The sequence below is a fragment of the Aspergillus brunneoviolaceus genome, assembly GCF_003184695.1.
Source record: "Aspergillus brunneoviolaceus CBS 621.78 unplaced genomic scaffold BO95scaffold_59, whole genome shotgun sequence".
NCBI lineage: Eukaryota > Fungi > Ascomycota > Eurotiomycetes > Eurotiales > Aspergillaceae > Aspergillus > Aspergillus brunneoviolaceus.
In genome coordinates, this window is record NW_020290789.1 from 223,837 (window position 1) to 249,275 (window position 25,439).

Sequence of the window (25,439 nt, forward strand, 5' to 3'; positions counted from 1 at the left end):
TATTTCTTGGGGGAATTTCTTCTGTTTCTATAACTTTCCTTCGCTTTGAGATTATGCTGATACCAGATTCAATTACTTTTCACATTTTGCTTTCATTTTCAACACACGAAAGAAACACTGCATTGGGAGGGATGAAGTAATTGAGGGGAAGAACATGTCCAGGGTCCGATGTAATACATGTATAGCATCCATTCGTATAAGCAGATTCTGATCTCCAGATAGATCTTCGACTTGCTCTGCCTCTGTCATCCTGCTAGTGATTAGATGAACGGGCAGGGAACGTTGCCCCTTTAATCGGTTTTAAGGAAGTTGCAATTGGGTTCAAGAAGAGGCACGGTGGGCTGTCTTTCCGGATGGATGCGAGACTTAGCTGATGCCTTCAACTACCCCTTAAGAACCAGCCGCGGCAAATATGCCCGAGTATTCTCATATACAAGGAACGTGACCCATGTGTTGGGTAGTACCCGCAGCAGATTTGGCACCAAACCTTTGTAGAAGCCCTTGATTCCCTCTCTGACCCAGATTTTCATTACCGCATCGCGAACGCCCATGTAAATGATATGCGCGTCGTAGGTCTGCAACCGGGACCGCAATACCTGGTATGGGTATGTTACGCACCCAGCAAAAAGCTTCGAGAGGCTGGACAGGACGAAGTAGTCCACGTTCCCCAGCTCTGGTGACTCTGGCCGCCACGAGCTTGGACCGTCGGTACCGCCTTGGGCGTCGCCGGCCGCCATGCGAGTGCGGTACAGCTTCAGTTGTTCATAAGCCATGAACTGCAGCGCACCATGGCTGACTCCGAGCATCGCCGGGACTAAGCCCCTATAAAAGCCGGATAAGCCCTCTGCGCGGAAGATCTGTCTCGCGCCCACGACGAGGGAGGCATAGGCTCCCGGTACCCGAGAGCCGGTTGACAACATGCGGGTTTTGATAACCCAGATAGGATTCGTTAAGACGGATGTCAGCATACCTAAAGACCGGGTTCATTTTTTTCTGACGATTAGCGAAACCGCCGGAATCTCCCACTGACGCTCTGTCTAGATCTAGAGAAGACTTACCGGCGGATCCCGAGGCTAGAAAATAGTCGGCCGAGCTCAAACCCTCTCCTAAAGTACCTCCACGCCAGGTTCGCATCAATTCTTTGATATTACCGTAGCACAGGAAGTATAGGGCCCAACTAGTCGAGTTTCCAAGGAGATTGGGCGTCAGGCCTCGATAGAATGCAGCCAGGCCACCTTCATGCTGAAAGATGCCTTGGACAAGTCGGAGTGATTCATGGCCGCGAGAGCTTAAAGACGGGTCAACTGCAATGCGATTCAGTAATGAGATCATCGAGTGAAGAGTTGCGGAGGCCGCAGTTCATTTATTCGTTCCGAGGAAACAAAGAGGCGCACCCTGAAGTCGAGTCTTGATCAGATCCAGCGGATGCAGGCAAAGCGTTGAAACAATTCCCGCCGTCAACCCTGCTACGGTCTCCACAAAGGATGACGATAGGTCATCGTTGCCAGTCATGAACTCTTCGACCTCACCAAAAAGGTTCCGGGCTGATGGTCTTTAGGAAATGAGATATATGTAATCTTTCGTCTTTGAGTGCGGGGTGTGAGTTGGATTGCTGTAAAGCGACTACGGAATCGCCCGGGCCTGGGCTTTGACTTCGCCTGCATGGTTTAAGCTTGGCGGGCCGAGGCCGCGGTATCCAGTCTGGTGCGATTCTCCGGCTATTATCGCTAACACAACAAAGTAATGGTGAACTTTTCATCTACTGTGCGGGAAGATTGATTGCGATACCCCTCCGGCGCTCTTGTATAGTTCGAAGCAGTTACATTGCGTCACTCTCATGCATAATACCCCGTAACGGGAGAAAATATGAAAGAAGAGGTGAGAAAAGGAGTCACATTAAGTCATTCGCAAGAACCAAACCAAAACCAAAAATGAGAATTGACAAATCCCAACACAGTAATAGAAATACCCCTCCCTCTTTGTTAAACTCCTGCACATCCAGTTTCGTATTTCCTTACTGGCGAGAATGCGAAAGGCCGAGGCTCCGTGCAGAAGGTCCGGTTCAACCCAATCTCATACCTGCCACAAATTGAGGAATGAGAATCTCAGATGCCATATTTCTTGGACCAGCCCTCGTATGCAATGCGGCTAGGTCTTCCACAACTCTATGCAAGCGGCGAGAACAGCCTATGTGCCATGGTGTTAGCTGGGTGTACCGATCGGAGGAAAACTGGTATCAAGGTTCGTTCATACTTGAAAAGCGAAGGTCTAGGCTCGCTATAAGTGTAGCCTGTCAAGGAAAAATCAGTATTGGGGCTGTTTTCATTGCTCCCAAAACGAATTGGGCTCATCCCCGTAGAATCATACCGAGGTAGATGATCAGAGGAAGATATCCGCTAGTACAAAGACAACCGTCAGCTGCGGCCACCTTGAAAGTGGAGGGGGGTTGAGGAGTAACTCACTAGTGAATAGCAACTCTGGAGACGTCAATGACCTTGGAGATACGCTCCTAGGAAACAGACAACTGTAAGCCGATGGTATATGCGCAGGCTACTCACTAAAACACAGGCACTCACCTTGGTTTCTTCGGAGAATTGGACCATGTTGAGCGGTAATAGCTTCCTAGATCAAAGGCAAGATTCTGAGTCAAGCAGATGCCAAGGGCAAGGATAGGTCAAGGGTCGAGGTAAAAAGCCAGAAAGCAGAACAGAAGGCGGTGGCTACCGGTATGTTGTTTTGGTGGGTGTGATGACGGAGGACGGGGAGAAGGTGAAGCTCAAAGTTTTCCGGGGCTAACAAAAACGTACCGCTCCGCCGACGAACGCTTCCTGTCTCCAACGACGGATCGATCCCTCCTCCGCAACTTACGCTTCTCCGCTTCCCTTTCGCTTCGGTGTCCGAGTCTTACACGCTATCTGTATTTGATATCAACTGTAGGCACGCGTTCTGACCCACGACTTATGCTTCATCTCCTCCTTTCACCTGCCAGTCAGCTGTAATCAGTGAAGGGGCTCCAACAGCTTCTTGCCACGCGCGATGTCCGGCGCAAGACATTGGTAGGTGCTGCACGCTTCTATTGCAGGCCAACGTTCTCAAACTCACTCATTGACTACTTAGGGAGCAAGACAAAGAGGCTACCGTCTACATTGGGAACCTCGATGAACGTGTCACGGATAGCCTGGTATGGGAGCTAATGCTTCAAGCCGGGCGCATCGTTAACGTTCATCTGCCCAAAGATCGAGTCACGCAGTCACACCAGGGCTATGGATTTGTGGAATTCATCAGTGAAGAGGATGCCGAGTATGCATCGCGGATTATGAATGGTATTCGCCTGTACGGAAAGCCCATACGCGTGAACAAGGCCTCTGCCGACAAGCAGAAGGCCGTGGAAATCGGTGCAGAGCTGTTCGTCGGCAACCTCGACCCAATGGTGACAGAGCAGGTTCTCTATGATACATTCAGCCGTTTCGGGAACTTGATCACTCTTCCAAAGGCATGTATCATTTCCTTCTATGGATTCCCGTCGCTGAACATGACTCTCGCTCCTGGCAAGTTGTCTGACACTTTGTTTCACTCAGATCGCACGGGATGACAATAATCTTTCGAAGGGCTATGGATTTGTGTCGTTCGCCGACTTCGAATCATCAGACGCCGCCATAGCCAGCATGAACGGCCAGTACCTGATGAACAAACAGGTTTCAGTCCAGTATGCGTATAAGAAGGACGGCAAGGGCGAGCGGCACGGTGACCAGGCAGAGCGGATGCTAGCAGCACAGGCTCGCAAGCACAATGTGCGTCCGGTGACTCAGCCGCTCCCAGCGCAATTCTCTGGACCTGGAGCTCCTATGATATCAGCGGGCGTGGCCAATGGTGACAACTCTCGACCTGTGGGCACTGGCCCACCAGATCTAGGTATTAGCAGGGGCGTGCCGCTCCCGAATCCCGGTTATCATAATACGCCGCCTCAGCCAAATCGACCAATTCATCCCCCGACATCTTTAGCCACCCCGCCGCCGGGTCTACCAGCACGTCCGCCTCCTTCGCAAGCTGGTTACGGGGGGCCGCAAGCTTTCCTTCCCACCGGCTACAATGGCGCCGGTCAACAGCCACCTTACCCTGTCCAAGCAGCACCTCCACCAGGTTTTGCACAGCCGGGTTACAGCCCTGCTACGGGAACCCCTGGGCCTCAGCCTCCTTTGCCCCCAGGCTTTCAACAACCTGGTTTTGGGCGGGGTCGTTGAGTCTCGGTATCACAATCGCCGTCTCGTCAAGGAAGTATTCGGACAACGACAGCTGGTTTAGTCAGGCAGCTCGCGCTCCAAGAAAGTTAATCTACCCATCCGATTTTCGCCGCAGTACGCATCTTGATTCTACTTTATCAGATGACGCTCGTGTGCTGCCTTCGAAGCACCCTCTTGCATCGTCCTGCTGATAATCGAATCTCGGTTGGCAGTTGGTCTCCCATAGAGAACCGTCTCTACAAACTGTGCAACGAATCATACTGGTGCATATTAATACTAGAGTGGTGCAATAGACGTGTCAATACGTGTCAGTACATGGTGATGACAACAGTATTGGCAGTGGTACCAAGCTTTGGAACGGAGCGCGTTTAGCAAACTGTACCACAGATAGCAAGATAGAGGAGCATTCGGCGACTTCCGAAGGTGACCTTATAGAGTCGATGATTGCCAATATACTTGTATGGTTGCACACAGGCCCAGACCATGAGAAGAGCGACAACGACAATAGCGAAATCAATTTGTAACATAATACGCGGTTAGGAAAAGGAAACAAATTTGGGGTCTCTTGGCCGACCATCCGGGCCAATATTATTTTTCGCAAATCGTTGCTCTGTGTAAAGGCGACGAGCTTCATCAAAGTTGACTTTCTGCCGGTGCATGATTTCCCTAATATCACGTTTTGCACGACTATCCAATCCAGCTCTACTATCTCCATCTGCGACGTTCGCAGAAAGATCAAATTGTGTGGATGTAAAGCCAGCTTCGGCATCATTGGCAAAACTGGAAGGAGGGCGATGATAGATATATTCAGGCACGGGGATAAACGGTAGCCATCGTGCACGAGTAAGGTAGAGCGCTGCAGATATATTAGACTCGATCCAGAACCAGGAAGCCATAATCCTCAACGAGAACCCTCAAGCTTACCGGTGCCACCAATGATAACCGTGAAGGTCAGAAAGAACAAGGTATAATAAGCCATGGTCTGAAGTCTTGCTGGTAGAACCCCGGGAAGATCCGCGCCAGCTTTCAGATCGGAACCGTTGCAGATTTGCGGATGTTGACGACTAGGAGACGAGGCTAGCCTCTTGGGTTTGAATTGTCGGTAGATGAGAGAATCTGCTTCGTGATGGCAGAGGCGACTCCCACGATACACTACATGTGCGGCACCATCAAGAGTAACATAGGCATCAGCAAGAGCGTACTCATGTAATCTGGCCGGGTGTGTGGAGAAGATGGGAAGGCTGAGGAAGATGCCAAACTGGACCGTGCACGTTAACACCCAAATTTGGACCGCTGATGCCTACACCTGCAGACTAACTTAACAATGATTACGGAGTTGAGTCACTAGACAAGCCTTTTGATGCCTCGTCTACAAGGCATACAGGCATCAGTATATCTCTCCCACACGCTCCACACGCTAGCTAGGCTATTCCTGAAGCGGCCTGCTTAGCGAGCCTTTTCCAGCGTTGCCACTCTTGGCATTGGCACACACACAGGGCTATTAGTATTGGCAGCAAGAGTCGTATATACCGAACGGACTTGCGACGACTTCGACCTGCCACACATACCCTCAAGCTTCACACGCTATCTTCACAATGGCCGCCGACAGAACCAACGTCTCCAGCGATCTCATCTGGCAGATCACCCGTACGTCACCATCCCCTCGCACAGCAATGGGCAATATATAGAGATTCTCAAATGAAGGGCTTCGAGATCCGCTTCTCGCCATTCGCCGCACGACCTGGCCATCCCCTCGAATTCCGGCTAATCTGCGAATTTTGGAACAGGCAACCAGAATGCTTTCCTGGTGAAGCGTAACAGCGGCGGTGGTTCTCAGTTCTCCCGCGACCCTTTGAACGTGCAGAACAAGCACTCTTTCAAGGTAAGAGTTCCAGGACGAAGGTCATCTTGACTTCTCGGGTGCTAATACGGTCTTGCTTTTAAGTACGCCGGCTATGCCAACAACAAGGTAGCCCATAATATTCCCTCCTTTACCCGCGAATAAACCTCCTGATATGTTGCAACAGGCCATTGGTGTTCAGGCTACCGAGAACGGCGGTGTTGTCGTCCTCACCAAGAAGTCCAACTCCCAACAGCCCGCGAAGAACATCGTCACCGTGAGCTACGGCCCCAGCGCCTCCACCCGCAAGTAAGTCGACGCCATCTACCGATAAATCTTTCTGTCCAGAGCACCATGTATGGCTGACTGGTTGCACTTGCTCTCTACAGGATCTTCAAGGGTGTTGCCGACAAGACCGCTAAGAAGGGCTACCGTGCCGATCTCCGTGAGGCTGCTGTCGCTCGTGTGAGCGCCATCCGCCGCTCCCAGAAGCCCAAGAAGGAGTCTCCTCCCCAGAAGCTTCGTGGCGCTCAGGCTAAGAAGGCCGCCGAGAAGGACCAGGAGTAAGCAACAATAGTAGCAAGAGGGATCCTAAGGTTGAAGCTCCCCGGAAATGGGCGCATCGATCATAGTAGGGCTGTGTCAACTAAATGGCGGAAGCATCTGGGTAATGTAGCATGATCGCGCTACCATGAGAAACACCACCAACCATGTGATAGAAGATAATCCGCAAATGAAAAAGGAAAAATGTCAAAAAGAAGATCACATCAAGCCATGAGCACATTCTGCTTTTCGCTATGCGATTGCTTATCCACTTGTGGTGATAGCAAACCTACTGCAGTTTGTTGGGTGCGGGGAACATATTTCCGGCCATCAGATCTAAGCAGGACCGGCGTGAGTACCGTTGTCACCGGCCGGTAGGCCAACAATAGCCGTGCAATTGCCGTAGGATACTCAAATCACGGATGAGGCCATCCGCCTTTTTCCGATGACTAGTCAGAGCGGAAGAAGGAGACTCCTTCTCCATTAAGAGTCAATTTCAGGTACCGACAAACTCCGCCGGAAGCCTAGCCCTCCAGGAGCAGCAAACAGGGAAGATTCCGGACGGAGACGATCGGGCCTATAGAATCTTTAGTAAGGATTGGGGTTGATCCGTTCACCCAGACCTAACTTATGGATGACGACAATGACAAATTCCCGGGAAGACGGAGGATTACCTCGGTTTTATCCGTTGCGGCTGTGGTTGTGGATGCCTAGCGAATGCTGTTTGTGGTTGTTTGGTTGTCGGATAGGGACCTAGGTCATGAGAAGAAGTAGCACCATCCAGTATACGTAGATATACATAGTATGAGTACTGAGTATGTACGAGTATGAGTAGTATTACGTCTACAGTCTACAGGGAAAGGAAGATACCCCTTGTCCCCCACATGTGATTTTCCACCAAGGCAGCTTAGCTGGTCTGTGAGTATATAAGTTCGACCATCACAACATCCTCCAGTTACCCTTTTCACTTTCCAATTATATCATTCTCTTAAACTAAAAACAATTACAAAAAGTACATAGTAAGTTCTTACCAACAAGTTCGGTTCATGTGTATTTCTCTATACTTCGACAGTGCTCCTCTTCTTCCTCTTTCTCTTCCCTTCCCCCATCCTTCCTCTCTTTACCCCTCTTTCCTTTCCCCACGATTTTCAACTACTACTCCTCCCCTCCTCCCCCCCCCCTCCTGATCTCCTACCCACTCTTCCTTTCCTCACCAAATCCCAACCAATCCTCAAGCCCCGGGTCCCAAGCCGCGAAGGCTCCAAGCCCCCCAGCAGAAGAATAGCACTTTCCCTGACCTGCTCACCGTAAAATGTGACCGTACCACCACCCAACCCCACCCGTCATTTCTTTTTATCAAACAAAAGCTTCCCCCGCCCAACCCTTCCTGACCTGCCCCTCCCCTCCCCTCCTCATCCCTCTGACCCATTTGCTTTTTCCTTTCTACGTCTCCTCACATATATCTCTCACTCACACTACCTTAGAGCTGCATAACTGCATACCTGCATACCTCACTCCTTCCAAGAGTCACAGCATTCCAAAGATGGTTAAAGCGGGTGAGTGCCTGGTTACAATTCGACCTAGCTTCCGATATAGACGGGAAAACATGCAACAACCTCCACTGACCTCCCATAAACAGCTGTTCTCGGCGCATCGGGTGGCATTGGCCAGGTCTGTATCACTATTCCGATGATTGTCCTCTCAACCGAGCCATTAACTCCGAACTGACTGCCATTCTGCTATTCGGTTGTTTAGCCCTTGTCTCTCCTGTTGAAGACTTCTCCGCTGGTTGACGAACTCGCCCTGTACGATGTTGTTAACACTCCGGGTGTCGCTGCCGATTTGTCCCACATCTCTTCTGTTGCTGTAGGTACCCACAAGCCTGGCCCTCGACTGATGGAGTATTAATGACTGATGGCGTTCGCCCCGTTCGCAGAAAATCACTGGCTATTTGCCGAAGGATGATGGCCTGAAGCATGCCCTGACTGGAGCTGATATCGTTGTCATCCCCGCTGGAATTCCACGTGAGTCCCTCCCCTTTTAGACACCACAGGTCGTGAACTCTAATGCCAACGCTTTCTGCTAGGCAAGCCTGGAATGACCCGCGATGATCTTTTCAAGATCAACGCTGGCATTGTGCGCGACCTGGTCAAGGGCATTGCCGAGTTTTCCCCCAAGGCGTTCGTTCTGATCATCTCTAACCCCGTCAACTCAACGGTTCCCATTGCCGCAGAGGTGCTCAAGGCCGCTGGCGTCTTTGACCCTAAACGCCTCTTCGGCGTGACTACCCTGGATGTTGTACGCGCGGAGACTTTTACCCAAGAATTCTCAGGCCACAAGAACCCATCTGCTGTTAAGATCCCCGTTGTGGGTGGCCACTCTGGTGAAACCATTGTCCCACTGTTCAGCAAGGCTACGCCCGCCTTCCAGATCCCATCAGACAAGTATGATGCCCTGGTTAATCGTGAGTCACTCCCGCTTCGGTCACCATAAGCTCTGAGTATGTATGCTTATGCTAGCCCAGGTGTTCAATTTGGTGGAGATGAGGTTGTCAAGGCTAAGGATGGCGCTGGATCTGCGACTCTATCTATGGCTTTTGCTGGTTTCAGGTTTGACTCCTTTTCGATCCCACCATGTTACAGCTCAAGCTTATCTTGTTGCGTCTTAGATTTGCCGAGAGTGTGATAAAGGCTTCCCAGGGCCAGACGGACATTGTCGAGCCCACATTTGTGTATTTGCCTGGAGTTCCCGGTGGTGACGAGATTGTCAAGGCTACGGGCGTCGAGTTTTTCTCTACTCTTGTGGCTCTTGGGGTGAGTTTCGATACCTGATTAAAAGGCAAATAGTGACCGGTTCTAACGCTGCGAAAACAGGCGAATGGAGCAGAGAAGGCTATTAATGTCTTGGAGGGCATCACCGACCAAGAGAAGAAGCTTCTTGAGGCTTGCAACAAGGGCCTGAAAGGCAACATCGAAAAAGGCATCGACTTCATCCAGAATCCTCCACCAAAGTAAATTCGTCCATCCCCGCACATCATTTGCAAGTTTTCCATCCGCTAGTCGATGTTTTGTTGATACCGCACACTTGTCTCCTACCTGAAAGACACCTTTCGGTTGATTCGCTCGTCGTTCACGGACATGGTAATGGATAGAGTATCGCTGATCGTTGTCATTCCTTGAAGATAGGCTCTGAAGGAAGAAGTAGAGGACAAATTGACACAGTAGTCGTGGAGGCTGTTACAAACTAGTACCATGACTCTGGGGTACGAGAAATGTGCACCATACAATCAAGCAACATGTATATTTGTGCCTCGGTTTCCACTTTTGGTATCATGCAGTAGTCGGTTGATCTGTAGGTCGATGGGCGCAATGAGCTGTGACAGTATCCAGCCTGCTAGGACCAATTACGTGGGCGTTTCACGCTTACACTACCGGAGGTGTCGGATGCATTGGACTGTCTGTTCAAGACTTCGGATTGACTGTTTTGATTTGAAACGTGGCCCCTGGAAGCTCAGCAGTCTCTGCTTGGACAGTGGTCGAAATGCCCAGGTTGGAGAGCGCACCGCGTATGACACCGCACGGGAACCATAGATACTGCCGAAAGCCACATAAAATCAGTATACACTTCATAGGTAAATGACCGTGAGGGGTCGCATGACTATACCGCTTGAGCCATGGACACCGATTCACTTCGGACAGATGTGCTCATCCTAGCGAACGGCCGGAATGAATTGTCTGTTAAGACATATACACCCTGAAGACCTATTATTAGCGCTGCCCATCTCGCGGCGATTCTTTGTGTTCAGTGCCTACCCGATGATTGGTTTTCAGGTTATCGACTTGTTTCTTGAAGAGAATCGTCCAAATGTCTTTGCAAAGAAACTTGATCACATCCAAGTTATCCACAAAACGTGGACGGTCTCGAGCAAAGCTGTTCATCGAGTCAAGTCGAGTAGACGTGTATTAGCAGACACTCAGAAACTGCGACTCGCCATGTCCTCCCTGCTCGCCCCTTTACGAAGATATTCCTTCAGCGGTAGGATTCATATGGCGTACCGTTCAGCAAGGCCCTGCCCTACTCTGTAACCAAGAGACTCGAGCCGAAAAAAGGTTGTTTCCCTAATTCCTTCATCATCCGGTATAATCTCATTCGGGGTGAGCTCTCTTGTTAAGCGCTCGGCCATAGGGACGAGCTCAATTAAGAGGAAGTCCAGGCACGAGGCGCCGAGAAGGCGCAAATGCGATTCGGAGGCATGGTTGGCAAGGAGGGCGGGCGATTCCACTGACATAGTACCTAGTGGACGGCTTCGTGTAGGGAAAGAAAAGGAAGGGGTGAAAGGAGACAATTCGGAGAAAGAGGTAGGCGAATAGATATTCTCTGAGAGGTGGCTTGAGTATAGAGAGCCGAGAGCGATGGGGTGCCTCCCGCCCGCAAAGGTCACGGGTGAGGAGTTTAAAGAAGTGGTCAATCAGTAATAGTTTGTCTAGTGAGTAACTAAGCTCAGCTAAGTTAACCAGAGACAAGTTACGCTATATTCCATACAAACACCTTGCCGCTTTTTGTGCCCAAAACACACACATCAGAAAAGGACAACCCTCGCAACCATTTCGCCAACATGCAACTATTAATGAATCGCATAAATATCAGTCACGCAAATGTCTTCCTGAAGTTCCAAATATTGAATGTATTTATATGGTGCTGCACGTACGTCAATAAATGGTCTAACTGAAACTCATTAGTGTACTAAACTGTACAGTAAACCTACGTCGCCAAGCTTCGACATGGATCATATCGCAGTGCAGCTGATTGTACAGCGCACAATGTTCAAAATGTATTAATGTGTCCATTTCACTATGGGTTTGCTTCCTTCATTCAGAGAAAAAAAATCCTTTGTTTTTTATATGAAGATGTGAGCAATACGTCTGGTCCCAGTCCCACCAATCCCAGGTATAATAATGATAGCCGGTTTCCGAATTCCGAAAGCGCCGTGACACCGTGCATGGATGCTTCAATAGGTTGATGATTGAAAGTCGCCGGCCTGGCCTGGAAATCCAGGGCTGAGCCGGGCAGATAAGGTAAGGTTCGTTTCCCCTGCGAACCCGCTAGTGTACGAGTCGTGATATTCTGGGCGAAGTGAACTCCTCCCCATTTCACCCAGCGCAGGCCGTTTGGTCGGTCTGACAGGTAGATCATCGCCATCATCGTCATCGTCGCTGCCAGTAAGGTCAATCACCTGGGCTGCAGGACGCTTGTTCATAGACGATGGAACTGCAGACGAGGTGGCAGAGGGTTCGCGTGACTTGAGTGGAGTCTGCTGCAGGGTCAAATTAACAGCAGAGAAACTCTCTTGTTTGATGGGTGATATCCCCGGTTCCTTGATCTCTATCAGATCATCATCTTCTGTTGCTGATGTAGCTTTCCCGGCTTTCTCAATGTCCTCGAGATTAAGATGAGACCATTTCCCATCTGGCTCAATGATCACCTGTTCAGTGTCCGACGGGGTCAGACGGAGGATATCATCCACATACCTGATAGACACTTATTTAGTTCTCTTTTCATGTATTCACCGCGCACAAAATGGTTAGTGTTTGCACTTACTGGTCTATTTGCAATGACTCGAAACTAGTCGCTTTGGAACATACAGGACACAACCACTGCGGGGCTTGTTCCTGTAGTTGCAAGAATGATGATGCATCGAAGCACTGATTATGGGTGCAGATTATAGAGCGGCAGGGAACCGTAATCCTAGTATGTGACAAAGGGCACTTGAGTGACATAACACTTGAAGTGGCGACAATTTCAGTATCCTCTGCCTTGCTCCTCACTAAGATTGCTTAGCTTAGATCTCTCGAGTAGATTTATAAGTGTACAAGAATGCATACTTTCTCGCAGGACCTGTTCTTTTGAGATAGTTTTTCTTCTCTTGAGCTCGGTGACAAGTTCGTCAACTGGATGTCTCTGAACAAGGTTGACCAAAACAAAGAATCTCTGCCAGCAAATCAGCAAATTAAGGTGATTGAGCCCGAATCATGGTCAAACAATGACACAGAATGGTATGACCTGTGAGTGGATGCTTACTTTCTGGGTGAGGGCAAAGGTCAAGACAACAGTGTTTTGATACCCTGCTTTCTTGCGAACATAATTGGTAATGTCCGCCGGTCTTGTTGTGCCAGGCTTGTTCTTTAGACCTCGCAGGTTCGCTTTGACTTCGTCAAGATTCGTCTTGAGTTCAACTTGATGAGGAAATGCTATATCCGACTTGGTATATTGATTGAGACCCGTGTCTGCCGCACAAAACACCATCACCCGAAGGTTTGGATCAGCCTGCAGTTTGGATGCCATACTAGGCGTAAAAGCAACTTTCAGCTCCACGCTGTCCCGAGTGTGCTCGCGTACTTGGTGATATCTAAGGTCACTGACAGCCCTTTGCAAGGAACGACGAACTTACCTTTGCATTCCGCCGTCGGAGTCAGTTGGTCCAAGACCGTATAGAAAGGACTGTCTTTAAAGGTCAAGCGGCCTATTCAGTAATGGCGGGTTATTCAAGCTCTTGAAAGTCTAAAGGGTCGAAGCATGAAGCTTCAAATACCTGGGGTGATAGCATGCGACGGCACTGCCATGCTCAAAGGTGATGGTCTATGCTGCGTGGGCAGAGACTGACTAACTGAAGGCTGCTGATATTGCTGGTTGGACGATTGCTGAGGCAGTGTAGGCGATGGTATCGACCGGTGTGCTGTATGATATATGAACTTCCTCATGCTATCGTACTTCTCAATATGACCTCCTTCTCTGAGTCTATCAATATCTGGTATTTTTCAAGAAGGGTTAACATGATTTCGATCAAAGGCGTTCATTTCATGAAAAGCTCGAGATCAAGCAATGATTACAGGCACGGGGATACCACGAACAATCTAGGATCCGGATCTGCAACGACGCCTTCACTCCAGAAACCGCAAGCCCCTCATTCCTCAAGATGTCCTTCAACTGCGCATTCGTCAGGGTTTTCACCAATGCAACCGTGCTCTGAAGGTCGTAGAATGGACTAGTAGATGCCATGTTGATTTTCGGCCAAGCTTCTTCAATATTGTGGTAAATGCATTCAACTGCCGTCTCAGGAAGAGGTATAATTGGATATGATTGCGGGATCCTGAGCAACACTGTTCAAAGACATCGCAATACTTGGCTCGAGTGGGACCATATATTGCTAGAAGAAGGGTTCAGTGATCAGCAGAGTAAGCATTGGGAACACTGTAGGCGATATGCGTCGAATTCTTGAGCACTCATCTGTATCTCCAGAACTTGTAATGGCGGATTGCGGAGTTGTGAAGAGCCTCCGAGCAACATGATGACATAAGATCGGCCGCCGCCTTGGTTTTAACCCTTTTGAGTAATGGATATGGGAGGGAATGAAAGAAAAAAGTTTCCCCCGAGGCGATAAGATAGAGAAGACCTCAACAAACCAGAACTACGAAAATTTTGCAACACCCTATCTCTCGGCGATTATACTTTTCTTCTTTTGGCTTACCTCTTTCTTTTGTATATTAAAGATTTCTCCCTTTCAGCATGGCCAAGAGTGGTCGAGCCAGTGTCATCAAGCGCAACAGAGCCAATCTGCGAGCTACTGTCTTCGGGCCTGCTGTTGATGCCAGAACCGAGAGACTCTCAGCAAAGCTGCAGGAACTCGCTGCTCAGCCGAAACCAAATGAGGGCAACTCCAAAATGGAAATGGATTCAACAAGATCTGGTATGTCCCCTCACGACAACAATATTCGACCGAATATTATTCGCGGCATTGATTGACAGAACTATAGATGGCCAGGCTACTGATCTAAAGGCGAGAATAGCAGATTCTAATGAAGGTATAGTTCTCTTCTTTGCCGCTTCTGTGACCCTATATTCTCGTTCAACACTCACAAACCTATCATGGATGCAGATATGGACGTTGACCAGAAACCACGTGATACTCACGGTCGCTCGAAAAAGTCAGGACGCATCCAGAAGAATAAGAAAAACCGCTCATCCATCGTTTTTCGTCCCCATCCCTCGAAGGCTAAGAGAATGTCCAAGAAGAAATAAAGGACCTTGTATTGCGCATTACTACAATGCTCTATATCCTGGAGTTCTGGAGTTAACATGTATCTGGCTTAATCCCACAAGTCATCTTGTCAATTACCCTTGCAGACATGTCACGTTTGAAGGACAGCTGCAATCAAGTACGATAAATTGATGCAAACATATCAGCACACAGTACATATTTCGCCTAGGCCTCTCTTATAACGAATATGCATCAAATCGGGAGCCTCGTTCCCATGGAGTAATGTAGCAGTATCTTCCAGACCCTTCTGAAGTCTCACCAGCAAGGAATTTATAAAACCTACTTTACTATGGTCTGCGAAGAGCATTTCAATCTGGGTGGATCCCAAAGGCGGTCAGTCGGGCCCAGTAGTTAGTATACATACGCATCAGCTAATGAAGTCCCCCCTCGTCTTCTTCCGCGAGGAATGACATGGAGGCTACTTAGTCACAAACATCGCAGTACTTTCTCTTCAGTTAGATCTAAATCGAGACGCGACAGGTCCTGTGCGTGGCTCAACTATTTCCCGGCTCCGGTGCGTCTGGATTTGCCAGTGCAGTGAGGATGGCTGTTGTGTCAGGACTTTCGGCGATACTGATCGCCAATATACTGATACCCCTAGCTATCGCAATCTTCTCATCCGGATTTTTCCCATACAAGCCACTGGTTTCAGGGCTCGCAAAATGCGAAGATCCCGAGCAATATGTTAAGCCGCCCTTTGACAAGGTTATCTTTATGGTGGTCGATGCTTTGCGAAGGTATGGTTGTTCAAATCATTCCTAGATGCTAAGCTGAGCCACGATGTAGTGATTTTGTGTATTCGAACGCATCAGGATTTACATTCACACAGAGGTCAGCAGTAGTGTCTCATTTGTCTTGTGTTGAGTTAAGGTCTAAAATACAGATAAACAGTCTCATTCGGTCAGGGGCTGCGCTTCCATTCACTGCCCACGCCAGTTCTCCCACTGTCACCATGCCCCGTCTCAAAGCTATGACTACAGGGTCTACTCCGTCATTTTTAGACGTTATATTTAACATCGCGGAGTCAGATACGTCAACAACACTAGCATTTCAAGATACTTGGCTTGCCCAACTGAGGGCAAGAGGTGACCGCCTCGTGATGTATGGTGATGACACCTGGCTCAAGCTATTTCCTGGCATGTTTGACCGTTCAGATGGCACTACTAGCTTCTATGTCTCAGTGAGTAGACAATCTACTATCTTTCTGGCGTGTCTTCGATACCAAGTTAAACCCCCACTGCAGGATTTCACTGAGGTTGACCATAATGTGACTCGGCATGTACCCAGTGAGCTCCTTCAAGACGACTGGTCTGCCTTCATAATGCATTTCCTGGGCCTCGACCATATTGGGCATAAATTGGGCCCTCAGAGGTATTTCTTATCGTCTCCGCTTGCTTGGTTGATGTCTAATCTCTGTTTAGTTCACATATGCTCAGAAAGCAGCGTGAAATGGACTCAGTGATAGACGAGTTATATGCTAGCATCGAGCGGGAAGGACACCTTCAATCAACTCTCTTGGTACTGTGTGGTGATCACGGAATGAACGATGCCGGTAATCATGGTGGCTCATCTTCTGGTGAGACGTCACCGGCACTTCTATTCATATCGCCATTGTTCAAGACTATGGGAGGGCCCCGCCATCAAGCTCCGATAGACATTCCCGATGACTTTCAATGCTACAAAACCGTCGACCAAACAGATATCGTTCCGACCCTGGCAGGGCTTCTTGGTTTCCCCATCCCGTTAAACAATCTGGGCGTGTTTATTCCGGACCTTCTGGGTGTGTGGCATTCATGTGAGTAGAAGGCTATCTGCGCTCTACATATGTGTATCGACAGCTTACAGAGAACCTGTGTTCAGATTCTCAAAGAACCAAAGTTTTGCTCGCGAACGCCAAGCAATTGCTGAGGAGGTTGGAATATTCTTTCCCAGATCACAAGATCACAGTCGATCAACTCCCGGGCAGATGTACTACTGAGTTGCTAACCAGCATTCACGAAGCCCAATGTGCTTGGCTTCAGGTGATGAGTCTTATCGACAACTCTATCAGTACTGAGGACCAAGACGAGCTTGAGCCTGCGCTCAACCGATTTTTATCATCAGCTCAAGAAGTATTAACCAATGCTGCTAGTGATTACAACCTCCGACAACTTCTCCTAGGCATTGGTGCTATGGCTCTCGCCGTCTTGCTGCTTCTTCCGGATGCTTATAAGCAGCTGTTCATATCGATGCATTCTGGGGCATTCTTTGCTGGTCTCATTGTGTCTTACGGTGGTATGATGTTTGCAAGCAGCTATGTTGAGGAAGAACATCAATTCTGGAATTGGATTTTTTCAGCGTGGACATTCCTTCTACATGTGAAAGTTGCTTCGCGGAGGTCTTGTGCTTCTTCCGAGCAACTTCCCATCAGCAATGATTCATTCTCAAGCTCGATGGCCCAGTATGCTACGTTGGGATTGTTCGCAACTCACCGTATTCTTAGGCGCTGGAACCAAACCGGTCAGAAATTCGCGGCCGAGCCAGACATTGCACACGGGTTTCTTCCCACTCACCTATACATTCTCTGGCTGTTGGTGATTGTCACATATGTGGATATATGTGTTCACCTCTCTAACGGTTATCACTCATCCAAGCCGTGGCGTCTAATTTGCATCGCTGTGACAGCAACAGCTTTCCTTTTCAAGCTCGGATCTGTGGTCTCGGATTTCCCTGAGCTCCTTGGGACCACTCACATAGGAACCTTAAAACAGGCCTTTAATAAGGTCCCGCTTATTCTCCTTTCACGAATTGTCTTCGTAGGGTTGCTCCTCCTTATCCTGGTCACATTATACAGCAGGAAGAATACTTGTAAAAAGGGACCAGTCAAGTCAGGTAAATTTATAGCAATTGCCCTACTTACTTCGATAATTTACTAACGCAGGCTAGGAATGCACACCCGCGTTATGCACGAAGCCCTCGCTCTCTTATTGATCACACAGTCTCGGACCACGAATATTCCACTGTTCTTAATTTTCAGGTTGCAAGCAGTTACATTTGCTTCAATGAACCTCTCTGGCATTGAATTGACGATCACATCCCTCCTGATGCAATATATGACTTTCTTCGCATTCGGTGGTTCGAATGCCATTTCTTCCGTCGACCTTTCCAATGCTTACAATGGTATTGACCATTACAGTGTTTTCTTGGTGGGTCTGCTGACTTTTGTTGGCAATTGGGCTGGGCCAATATGGTGGGCCTCGGCTGCTCGACGCCTGCGGTATAGACAAACCTGGAAGGGGAAAGAGGTCCATATGACTACTCTCACTTTCCATATAGCAACATCATCGCTATGTGTCATGATCGCTTGTGCGACATTGAGGGCGCATCTTTTCATTTGGACAGTCTTCTCCCCTAAATATCTTTATATGATGGCATGGGCTGTCATGGGCCATCTCGGTGTCAATTTACTTGGGGAATTTTCATAATATGCATGAAATAGGCGCGGGTTACGGAGAATGCGGTACCACCGGGTGTCGCTGACGAAGACAGATTGAAGACTTTTTGGTTGATGATTCTGGAAGGCATGTCGACAGTGTGCACATCCAGCTCACCTACAGCAAAGAGTCGAACAAATCGTCGATGGCATCCTTTCTCCTATTCTTCTTTTTCTTCTTCTGGATCCGGTCCTCCATCTTCGTCTCTTCGCAGCGTCCTGAACCCCTTGGTAGGCTACCTGTACTTTTATGGTACGCGATGCGACCCAGATCATCCAGTTCACAATGGTCTGGCGGTAATGGTGTGACTGCCTTGTGTCTGGCCCGTGAAACGATTATCCCTATATCTTCCTCTTTGGTCGTTTCGCTGCTGCTGCCGAGAGCAGAGGTGCCCAACGTCGTAGCAGGGATTTTGAGCTCCTTCCGGATTCCAATTGCCTTAGCAAGGCGGGCCAGCGTGGCTAAAAGCACTGCCCCAAGTGTGGAGAACTGCCCGTCGGCCACAACCGTTGAGAAGACGCTTTATAAGGGGATCAGCGCATCTTTCCATATGTGTAGACCCTTGAGTTGTTCTGGACTTCGACTCACAGGTAACATCTTGGTATAATAGTGCGCGCCAGGGGTTTCGTGTACTTTGGGACCGAAGATTGACCTGCGATGTGTGATGGCCGATGCCCAATAGACATGACGAGCTTCCGGGTTGTTCGCTTCAAGATCGCCAGCCACTTCCACCACTTAGTATTGCTATGCTGATTCTTGTTGCGGTGATATATGAGGTGAAGAATCGAATGTATAGCAAACAATTTCTCCAGGTCCATCTCCTGCGGCTCGCTGCGCGGTTCGGGGAGTATACGCCACGTTGATGTGATTGGCAGCGAGGCCTAGCTGGAAGCAGGTGGATTGCTCAAATTGAAAAGGACAGAGCACTTCTAAATAGTATTGAGACTACACAGTACTCTGCCACGTGGATGGTTCGGTGTGCAGCACTAGTCGGCGCAATAGATGTTTCTCCTGGGTTACTTTGATATAAAGGCGGAACCCCGCTGTTTGGTTCAGGTCTGCCACATCTGACACCGCCTTCCCTCAAGTACCGCCTAACAGGTGAGAACGGTCAGCACGTGTTGCTGCGTATTTCTTTTGGTAACGGGAGTTTCTATCATTTTACAAGATGCGCAAGGCGCAAGCCAAGGAATTTATATAGCTCTCTATAATAGTGAGGTAGTTATGGCTTTTTAATCTGGGCCATTTAAAGATGTGCATGGCTAGTGTTCGAAAATCAGCTAGTACTAAATGGTTGCAGGTCGGCTGTACTACTTTTTCGGTTCACATAGAACAAAAACTGCTTAATAAGTAGTTTAGTTATATAATTTTAAGTAATTCTATTATTTATATATACAAAAAATTTTATTTTATACTACTTTTTTTAATAATTTTATATATACTAAAACTAATTCTTTATAATTTTTTAAGTAATTTTTCTAAGTTATTTTTTAAGTACTTAAAAATAACTTAGAAAAATTACTTAAAAGTAAAAATATTTAAGAATATAAAAAAATTTTAAATTATAATAATAAAAAACAGTAATTTATAAAATAATATAGAATATTTCTATTTATATAAAAGACTTAATATTATATACTGCAGGAATATTCTATCTGAGCCCAAAAAAAATTCAGATAATTTGTGTTTATCTAGTACTATCAGCAGGATCAACTCAACTAACTTATGTAAGCTGATAAACATAATATAATCAGACACCGAACCGGCATAATACTGAACCGGCGGCCGTGCCGGCTCTTACCAAAATCCTTAATATACTTAATTATTTTAACTATTTTAAAGCCGGAAAACATATTTAGATTACTAAATTATTCTAATTTTTAATATTCTATAATATAATTAATAAAAATAAATATATAATTCTTACTATTAAGACTTTTTAATATAAAAAATTTTTTATAAAAACTGCGTATGCTGCAGCTTTTAATATTAAGATTAATATTTTTAAAAAATATCTAAATAGTATTAAATCTTATACTTAAAAAAATATTAATTATAAAAAACTATTTTTAATTAAAAAAATATATTAAAATAATAGTTTTTTAATATAGTATACCGCGGATTATTTTTTAGAATTTATAATATTTAATTTTCAGCTAAACTGTTTCTTTAAGTAAAAATAAAATTAAATTAATATAAATTTATATTAGAATACTAGATTAATTATTTTATTAAATATTATTTTAAATTAAAATTTAAATTTGTTTTAAAATATAATTATTAATATATTAAATATAAGAATTTCCAGCTGATCTAAAAATAGTTTAAATTAGTTTATTTTATAATTTAAAAATATAGTATTTTTTATAAAAATATTTAAAATATAAATAAAACTAGATTCTAAATAGAAATAGTTTTAATTATATATATAATCTGCGGCTTTAAAATATAAGAATTATAAATAAAATATATATAGTTTAAAAACTGTAAATAAATAATTTTAATTATTAGAATTTTAGTTTTAAAAATAGTTTTATTATTATAAATTATTTTTATAGTATAATATTACTAATTAACTTAGTATAAAGTCTGCTTAAAGTTTTATTATATTAATATTAATAAAAATAAATAAACTATTAATAAGCTTAATTTTAAATAGTTTTAAAATATATTTACCTAATATATAGTTTTATAAATAGTTAGTTTATATTAATTACTAATTTTTAACAGCTATAATAGTTATATAATATAATAATTTAACTAGTTTTATATAGTTTATAAAATTATATTTTTATATATATTTTTTTATTTATTTTATAAGCTTTAACTACTTAATATTATATACTTTAGACTATTAAAAAAACTATATAATTAATAGATTTATAAAGCTATTTATAATAATAAAAACTTAATTATTAAAATTAATTTTTTATAGTACTATATTAATATATATATTAAAATCTTTATTAAAACTAATATTTTTAGTAGTTTTCAAACTACAGGTTTTATTCTATTTAATTTTTAAAAGATTTTTTTAAAGTTTTATATATAATTAAAAATATTAACTTTACTAGTTTTTTTATATTTAAATTAGTTATTTTATCTTAGAAAAATATCTAATAATTTATATTAGAGTGGATTAACCTGACTGTTATATCTTAACCTTAACCTGGCCATAACCTGGCGGTCAGATTAAGATATAAAAAAATTTTAATTATATAGTTATAATTAGATTAAAATATAACTATTATTTTAACCGTTTATACCTGCCGGTTAGAAAAATCAGATATAATAAATAAATTAATAACTGTAGATTAATTAGTAATATATATATTCTTTTTATATATATAATATACAAAGTATAATATATTTTTAATTATAATATAATAATATTTTTTAAATTTAGCTTATCTATTTAATATTATAATATAGTTCTAATTCTTTCGACTTATCTGCTTAATCTATTTAATTTATTTAATTTATTTAATCTATTTAATTTATTTAATTTATTTAATCTACTCGACCTCTCCCCCCGTAGAGCTAAGAGGTATACTATACTTTAAAAAAAATTTTTATAGAATCTAGTTCAAAAAAAATAATATCTAATATTAGATAAACTAATAAAATTATACTATTTTTTATACTATTTAGAACAGTAATTATAATAGTAGAAAAATTAAAAAAACTAGGTCTTTATCTCTATTTAAATATATATAATATTTAAAAATTTAAATAAAGCTAGTTTCTTTATTTTTAATAATAATCTATCTTCTGGATTATCTTTAAGATTATTTATATTTTTATTTTTATTAATATAGAAGATAGTAATTATCTTATTTTTTTTTTATTTCTTAGATATAAAAATAATTAAATCTGGATTAAAATTATTAAAAATATTTTAGTACTTCTTATTAATAGTAAAATAATTAATATATATTTAAAATATTACTACTTTAATTATATTAGTATAAAAACAGCTTCGGCGATAGTAACAGATATCTTAAAAATTATTAAATAAATATTTAATACTAATATTATTAATAGCAACTGAGAGAAAATCTTTAATTATTTAATAAAAAATAAAAAACTAATTACAGTAAGACTTCTAGTAAGTAAAAATATTAGTATATCTTATAATATTTAAAATAATATTAGTTTAATTAAAAATATTTTTATAAGCTATATATTTTTAATATTTAGATATATTTTAAGTTCTTTAAATATTTTAGTTACTAGTAAGAGTCTTCGGTATTTAAAAATATTATAAAAAACTTTATTTAGGCCTGATAGTAACCCGAAGATAGTTAATAGTATATTAATAATCAGATTTTAACTATAATAAAAATAAAATATCTTTTTAAAAATAGTTTAGTATTTATAATACCAGTTAGTATTATTATTCAGCTAAATATTTTTTTAAACTTCTTAAGCTTTAATATTAGGTTTAGAATAGTTATAATTATATAAATATAATCTTTTATTTAATAGATATAATAGTAGTATTTTCGGAGCTTTTAATATATATACTATAAATTTTTAAAAATCTTTTTTTTTAGAATACCTGCTTTCTTATTAGTCGGTTAATTAAGTAATTTAAATAATTAAAAAAATTATTATAGATATTATAAATCTTATAAATAGTAGGCCTACTGTTCTTAAATAAACAGAATATAAAAAAAAAAGATATAAAAGCTTAAGAAGATATTTTATTTATTTCTATTTAGTTATAATAGAATAAAGATAATTAATATTATTATAATTATAATACTAAATAAAACTCTCGATTACTTAATAAAAATTAAATATCTAATAAATTATAAAATAAATTAAGTTCCAGTAAGTTTTATAATTAAAAAAAAATAATAAACTAAGTCTAATTTAAGTTGTTAAATAAACTAAAATTTTTTATAATATTAAAAGCTTATATTTATAAATTATACAATCTTCTGAATCTATAATTAAGAATTAGTAAAATTAACTATTATTAAAAAAAGATCTTTAAAATCTGTCTATAAAAAACTAATTTAAATAGTTTTTATTATAAATAGTAGAAGCTTTTTATATTAGTCTTTTATAAATAGCTTTTAGAATATATTTTTTTAAAAATTTTTAAAATATTAGAAAAGATTTTAAGACTTCTATTATAAATCTTCTATATATATTTAATAATACTATTTAAGATTTTAATCCAAAGTTTTTATAGAAGAATATTAACTACAAGCTAAATTATATAAATAAAATAGAATATATAATACTGGCTTTAAATAATTATTATAAAATCGGAATAAAATAAAATATTATAAAGCTGAGTATTCTGGCTAAGCTAAATCCGAAATTTAGATAAAATTATATTAAATATTAAATTATTATTATTAGTATTATTAATTGTTATATTTAACAACTAATAAAATAAATTATATTTATATAAAACTAATAAAATAATTATAGCTAGATTTTTACTAATATAAAATCTAAATACCAGTCAGAAGTCTAGTAGAACTTTATAATAATTTATATTTTTTATTAAAAAATATCTAGTTAAAATAAGAAATATTTTTTAATTAGAACTGGTCTAATAGTCTATTATAATTAATATCCGTCTAGTATCTAAAAACTTTAATAATAATTATATATATATATTTTTTAATAATTCTAAGAAACATTTTTTAATCTGCACTTAATTAAAAAAATTTAATTTTCGGTAAAAAAATAAAGCTATAAAATTAATTATTTATTTAAATTAAATATACTTAATAGTTCGAAATAGTAGGCAACAAATAATTATAAAATATAAAACTTAATTTTAAAAGTTTTATTTATTATAGACTACAGAGACCTAAAAAAAATAATAATTAAAAAAGATTTATTTTTAAAAAATAAATAAATATTTATAATAGCTCTTTATTCAGTATCTGGCTGATTATTTACTTGGATATTATTAATAGTATTTTCTTTTTATAATTCTTGCAAAAATAGTAGCTTATAAAATTAGTTTCTAAATTTTTAATTTCTAGATATTATAAAATATAAAAATATACAATACAGTAGATATAAGAAATTCTATTAGAAAATAATATATCTTTCTAAAAATTATTTTATATTATTAATATCTTTTTTAACCGAAGTAAAATAGCAGTTTTTAAGTTTATATATAAATTTTAAAAAAAATTATCTTCTACTATTAATTCTAAAAAATAAAAAGTTTTTTTTTATAAATTAAATATAAAATAATCTTCTGATTCTTCGCGACGCGCATAATCTGGAGATTTAAAAAAAAAGAAAAAATCTAGCTTAAAAAACTTATTTTAGTTAAAATATTATTATAGTTTATAAAAATCTAAAAAATAAAAAAAGAAAATTTAATAGTATTCTTTAAAAATAAACTAAATAACTGTAATTAACTTATAATTCTAAAACTATTCTATAAATAATAAATATAAAAAAATAAAAATAAAAAATTCTATAAAAATAGTTTGTTTTATTTTAAGATATACTTTTATATAAATATAATTTATTATATTTTAAATATAGCTAAAATATCTGCTGTATTTTATTTATTTTAGAAGATTTAATAAATAGAAAATTATATCTTAAGCCTAAAATTATAAAAATTAGATTAATTAAATTAGTTAGATTATTTTTATATTAATAAAAAAAATCTGAAAAAGACTTTTATAAAATTCTTTAGAAAATATAATATCTAATATTTAATTAGATAGTTATTAGAAAGTACAGTTACCGAGAAAAACTATATAAATAATATTATATAAATATTATAATATAGTTCTAATTCTTCCGACTTATTTGTTTAATTTATTTAATCTATTTAATCTATTTAATCTGTTTAATCTACTTAATTTATTTAATTTATTTAATTTACTTAATCTGCTTAATCTACTTAATCTATTTAATCTACTTAATCTGCTTAAATTATTTAATTTATTTAATCTGCTGAATCTACTGCTTTTAACTGTTTATTATATAATCCCGAATCTGCTTAAAAATCTTTTTATTTTTAAATTTTTTTATAGCTTTTTAAGCTACGTTTTATCTATAAATCTAAAAATAGCCTAATTAAATAGCTAGTTAAGGATAAAAAAATAAGTTATTAAAATATTACTAGTCTATTATTTATTTTATTATTTTATTTACTATTATTTATATTTACCAGCCCGCAACTTAACAGCAGGTTTTTTTTTAAATTTAATTTATAATATAAATAATTCAGCTCTTTTAGATAGAAAATA

General features: G+C 41.0%; 11 protein-coding genes across 11 annotated transcripts; 5 read left to right on the forward strand and 6 right to left on the reverse strand.

Annotated features, from left to right (window-relative positions):
* Positions 1-38: 38 nt before the first annotated feature.
* BO95DRAFT_445562 (putative mitochondrial folate carrier protein Flx1) lies at positions 39-1,607 on the reverse strand. Its single transcript, XM_025587173.1, has 3 exons — positions 1,395-1,607; positions 1,059-1,304; positions 39-970 (listed from the first exon to the last, which is right to left on the reverse strand). The coding sequence occupies exons 1-3, from the start codon at positions 1,510-1,512 to the stop codon at positions 384-386; spliced, it is 951 nt and encodes a 316-aa protein (XP_025439512.1). The 5' UTR covers positions 1,513-1,607; the 3' UTR covers positions 39-383.
* A 138-nt stretch (positions 1,608-1,745) lies between these two features.
* Positions 1,746-2,769, reverse strand: BO95DRAFT_445563 (mitochondrial import receptor subunit TOM7). The gene is made up of 5 exons (XM_025587174.1): positions 2,577-2,769; positions 2,463-2,509; positions 2,368-2,396; positions 2,256-2,290; positions 1,746-2,192 (listed from the first exon to the last, which is right to left on the reverse strand). The coding sequence occupies exons 1-5, from the start codon at positions 2,601-2,603 to the stop codon at positions 2,166-2,168; spliced, it is 165 nt and encodes a 54-aa protein (XP_025439513.1). The 5' UTR covers positions 2,604-2,769; the 3' UTR covers positions 1,746-2,165.
* Positions 2,770-3,036: 267 nt separating this feature from the next.
* Positions 3,037-4,241, forward strand: BO95DRAFT_369622 (U2 snRNP complex subunit HSH49; the record flags this gene model as incomplete). Its single annotated transcript, XM_025582878.1, has 4 exons — positions 3,037-3,056; positions 3,118-3,497; positions 3,554-3,555; positions 3,579-4,241. The coding sequence occupies 4 exons, from the start codon at positions 3,037-3,039 to the stop codon at positions 4,239-4,241; spliced, it is 1,065 nt and encodes a 354-aa protein (XP_025439514.1).
* A 536-nt stretch (positions 4,242-4,777) lies between these two features.
* BO95DRAFT_369679 (DUF2015 domain-containing protein) lies at positions 4,778-5,220 on the reverse strand (the record flags this gene model as incomplete). Its single annotated transcript, XM_025582881.1, has 2 exons — positions 4,778-5,097; positions 5,166-5,220. The coding sequence occupies 2 exons, from the start codon at positions 5,218-5,220 to the stop codon at positions 4,778-4,780; spliced, it is 375 nt and encodes a 124-aa protein (XP_025439515.1).
* A 521-nt stretch (positions 5,221-5,741) lies between these two features.
* BO95DRAFT_445565 (60S ribosomal protein L28) lies at positions 5,742-6,911 on the forward strand. The gene is made up of 5 exons (XM_025587175.1): positions 5,742-5,888; positions 6,029-6,123; positions 6,187-6,210; positions 6,269-6,390; positions 6,471-6,911. Exons 1-5 carry the CDS (start codon positions 5,837-5,839, stop codon positions 6,646-6,648), a joined length of 471 nt encoding a protein of 156 aa, XP_025439516.1. The 5' UTR covers positions 5,742-5,836; the 3' UTR covers positions 6,649-6,911.
* Positions 6,912-8,167: 1,256 nt separating this feature from the next.
* Positions 8,168-9,638, forward strand: BO95DRAFT_434469 (malate dehydrogenase; the record flags this gene model as incomplete). The annotated part of the gene is made up of 8 exons (XM_025585142.1): positions 8,168-8,180; positions 8,264-8,295; positions 8,380-8,490; positions 8,561-8,648; positions 8,711-9,088; positions 9,149-9,233; positions 9,293-9,437; positions 9,498-9,638. The coding sequence occupies 8 exons, from the start codon at positions 8,168-8,170 to the stop codon at positions 9,636-9,638; spliced, it is 993 nt and encodes a 330-aa protein (XP_025439517.1).
* Positions 9,639-10,085: 447 nt separating this feature from the next.
* On the reverse strand, positions 10,086-10,912 carry BO95DRAFT_369710 (trafficking protein particle complex subunit; the record flags this gene model as incomplete). Its single annotated transcript, XM_025582884.1, has 4 exons — positions 10,086-10,217; positions 10,288-10,377; positions 10,437-10,554; positions 10,680-10,912. The coding sequence occupies 4 exons, from the start codon at positions 10,910-10,912 to the stop codon at positions 10,086-10,088; spliced, it is 573 nt and encodes a 190-aa protein (XP_025439518.1).
* A 549-nt stretch (positions 10,913-11,461) lies between these two features.
* BO95DRAFT_445568 (Zn-finger transcription factor) lies at positions 11,462-13,928 on the reverse strand. Its single transcript, XM_025587176.1, has 7 exons — positions 13,533-13,928; positions 13,214-13,429; positions 13,073-13,144; positions 12,703-13,019; positions 12,507-12,612; positions 12,223-12,448; positions 11,462-12,152 (listed from the first exon to the last, which is right to left on the reverse strand). Exons 1-7 carry the CDS (start codon positions 13,678-13,680, stop codon positions 11,633-11,635), a joined length of 1,605 nt encoding a protein of 534 aa, XP_025439519.1. The 5' UTR covers positions 13,681-13,928; the 3' UTR covers positions 11,462-11,632.
* A 134-nt stretch (positions 13,929-14,062) lies between these two features.
* BO95DRAFT_445569 (DUF2423 domain-containing protein) lies at positions 14,063-14,867 on the forward strand. The gene is made up of 3 exons (XM_025587177.1): positions 14,063-14,368; positions 14,436-14,483; positions 14,558-14,867. Exons 1-3 carry the CDS (start codon positions 14,188-14,190, stop codon positions 14,698-14,700), a joined length of 372 nt encoding a protein of 123 aa, XP_025439520.1. The 5' UTR covers positions 14,063-14,187; the 3' UTR covers positions 14,701-14,867.
* Positions 14,868-15,262: 395 nt separating this feature from the next.
* On the forward strand, positions 15,263-18,183 carry las21 (mannose-ethanolamine phosphotransferase LAS21; the record flags this gene model as incomplete). The annotated part of the gene is made up of 7 exons (XM_025582877.1): positions 15,263-15,456; positions 15,506-15,550; positions 15,611-15,899; positions 15,963-16,090; positions 16,141-16,514; positions 16,580-17,590; positions 17,645-18,183. 7 exons carry the CDS (start codon positions 15,263-15,265, stop codon positions 18,181-18,183), a joined length of 2,580 nt encoding a protein of 859 aa, XP_025439521.1.
* A 126-nt stretch (positions 18,184-18,309) lies between these two features.
* On the reverse strand, positions 18,310-19,010 carry BO95DRAFT_369715 (uncharacterized protein; the record flags this gene model as incomplete). The annotated part of the gene is made up of 2 exons (XM_025582885.1): positions 18,310-18,712; positions 18,781-19,010. 2 exons carry the CDS (start codon positions 19,008-19,010, stop codon positions 18,310-18,312), a joined length of 633 nt encoding a protein of 210 aa, XP_025439522.1.
* Between the last annotated feature and the right edge of the window lie 6,429 nt (positions 19,011-25,439).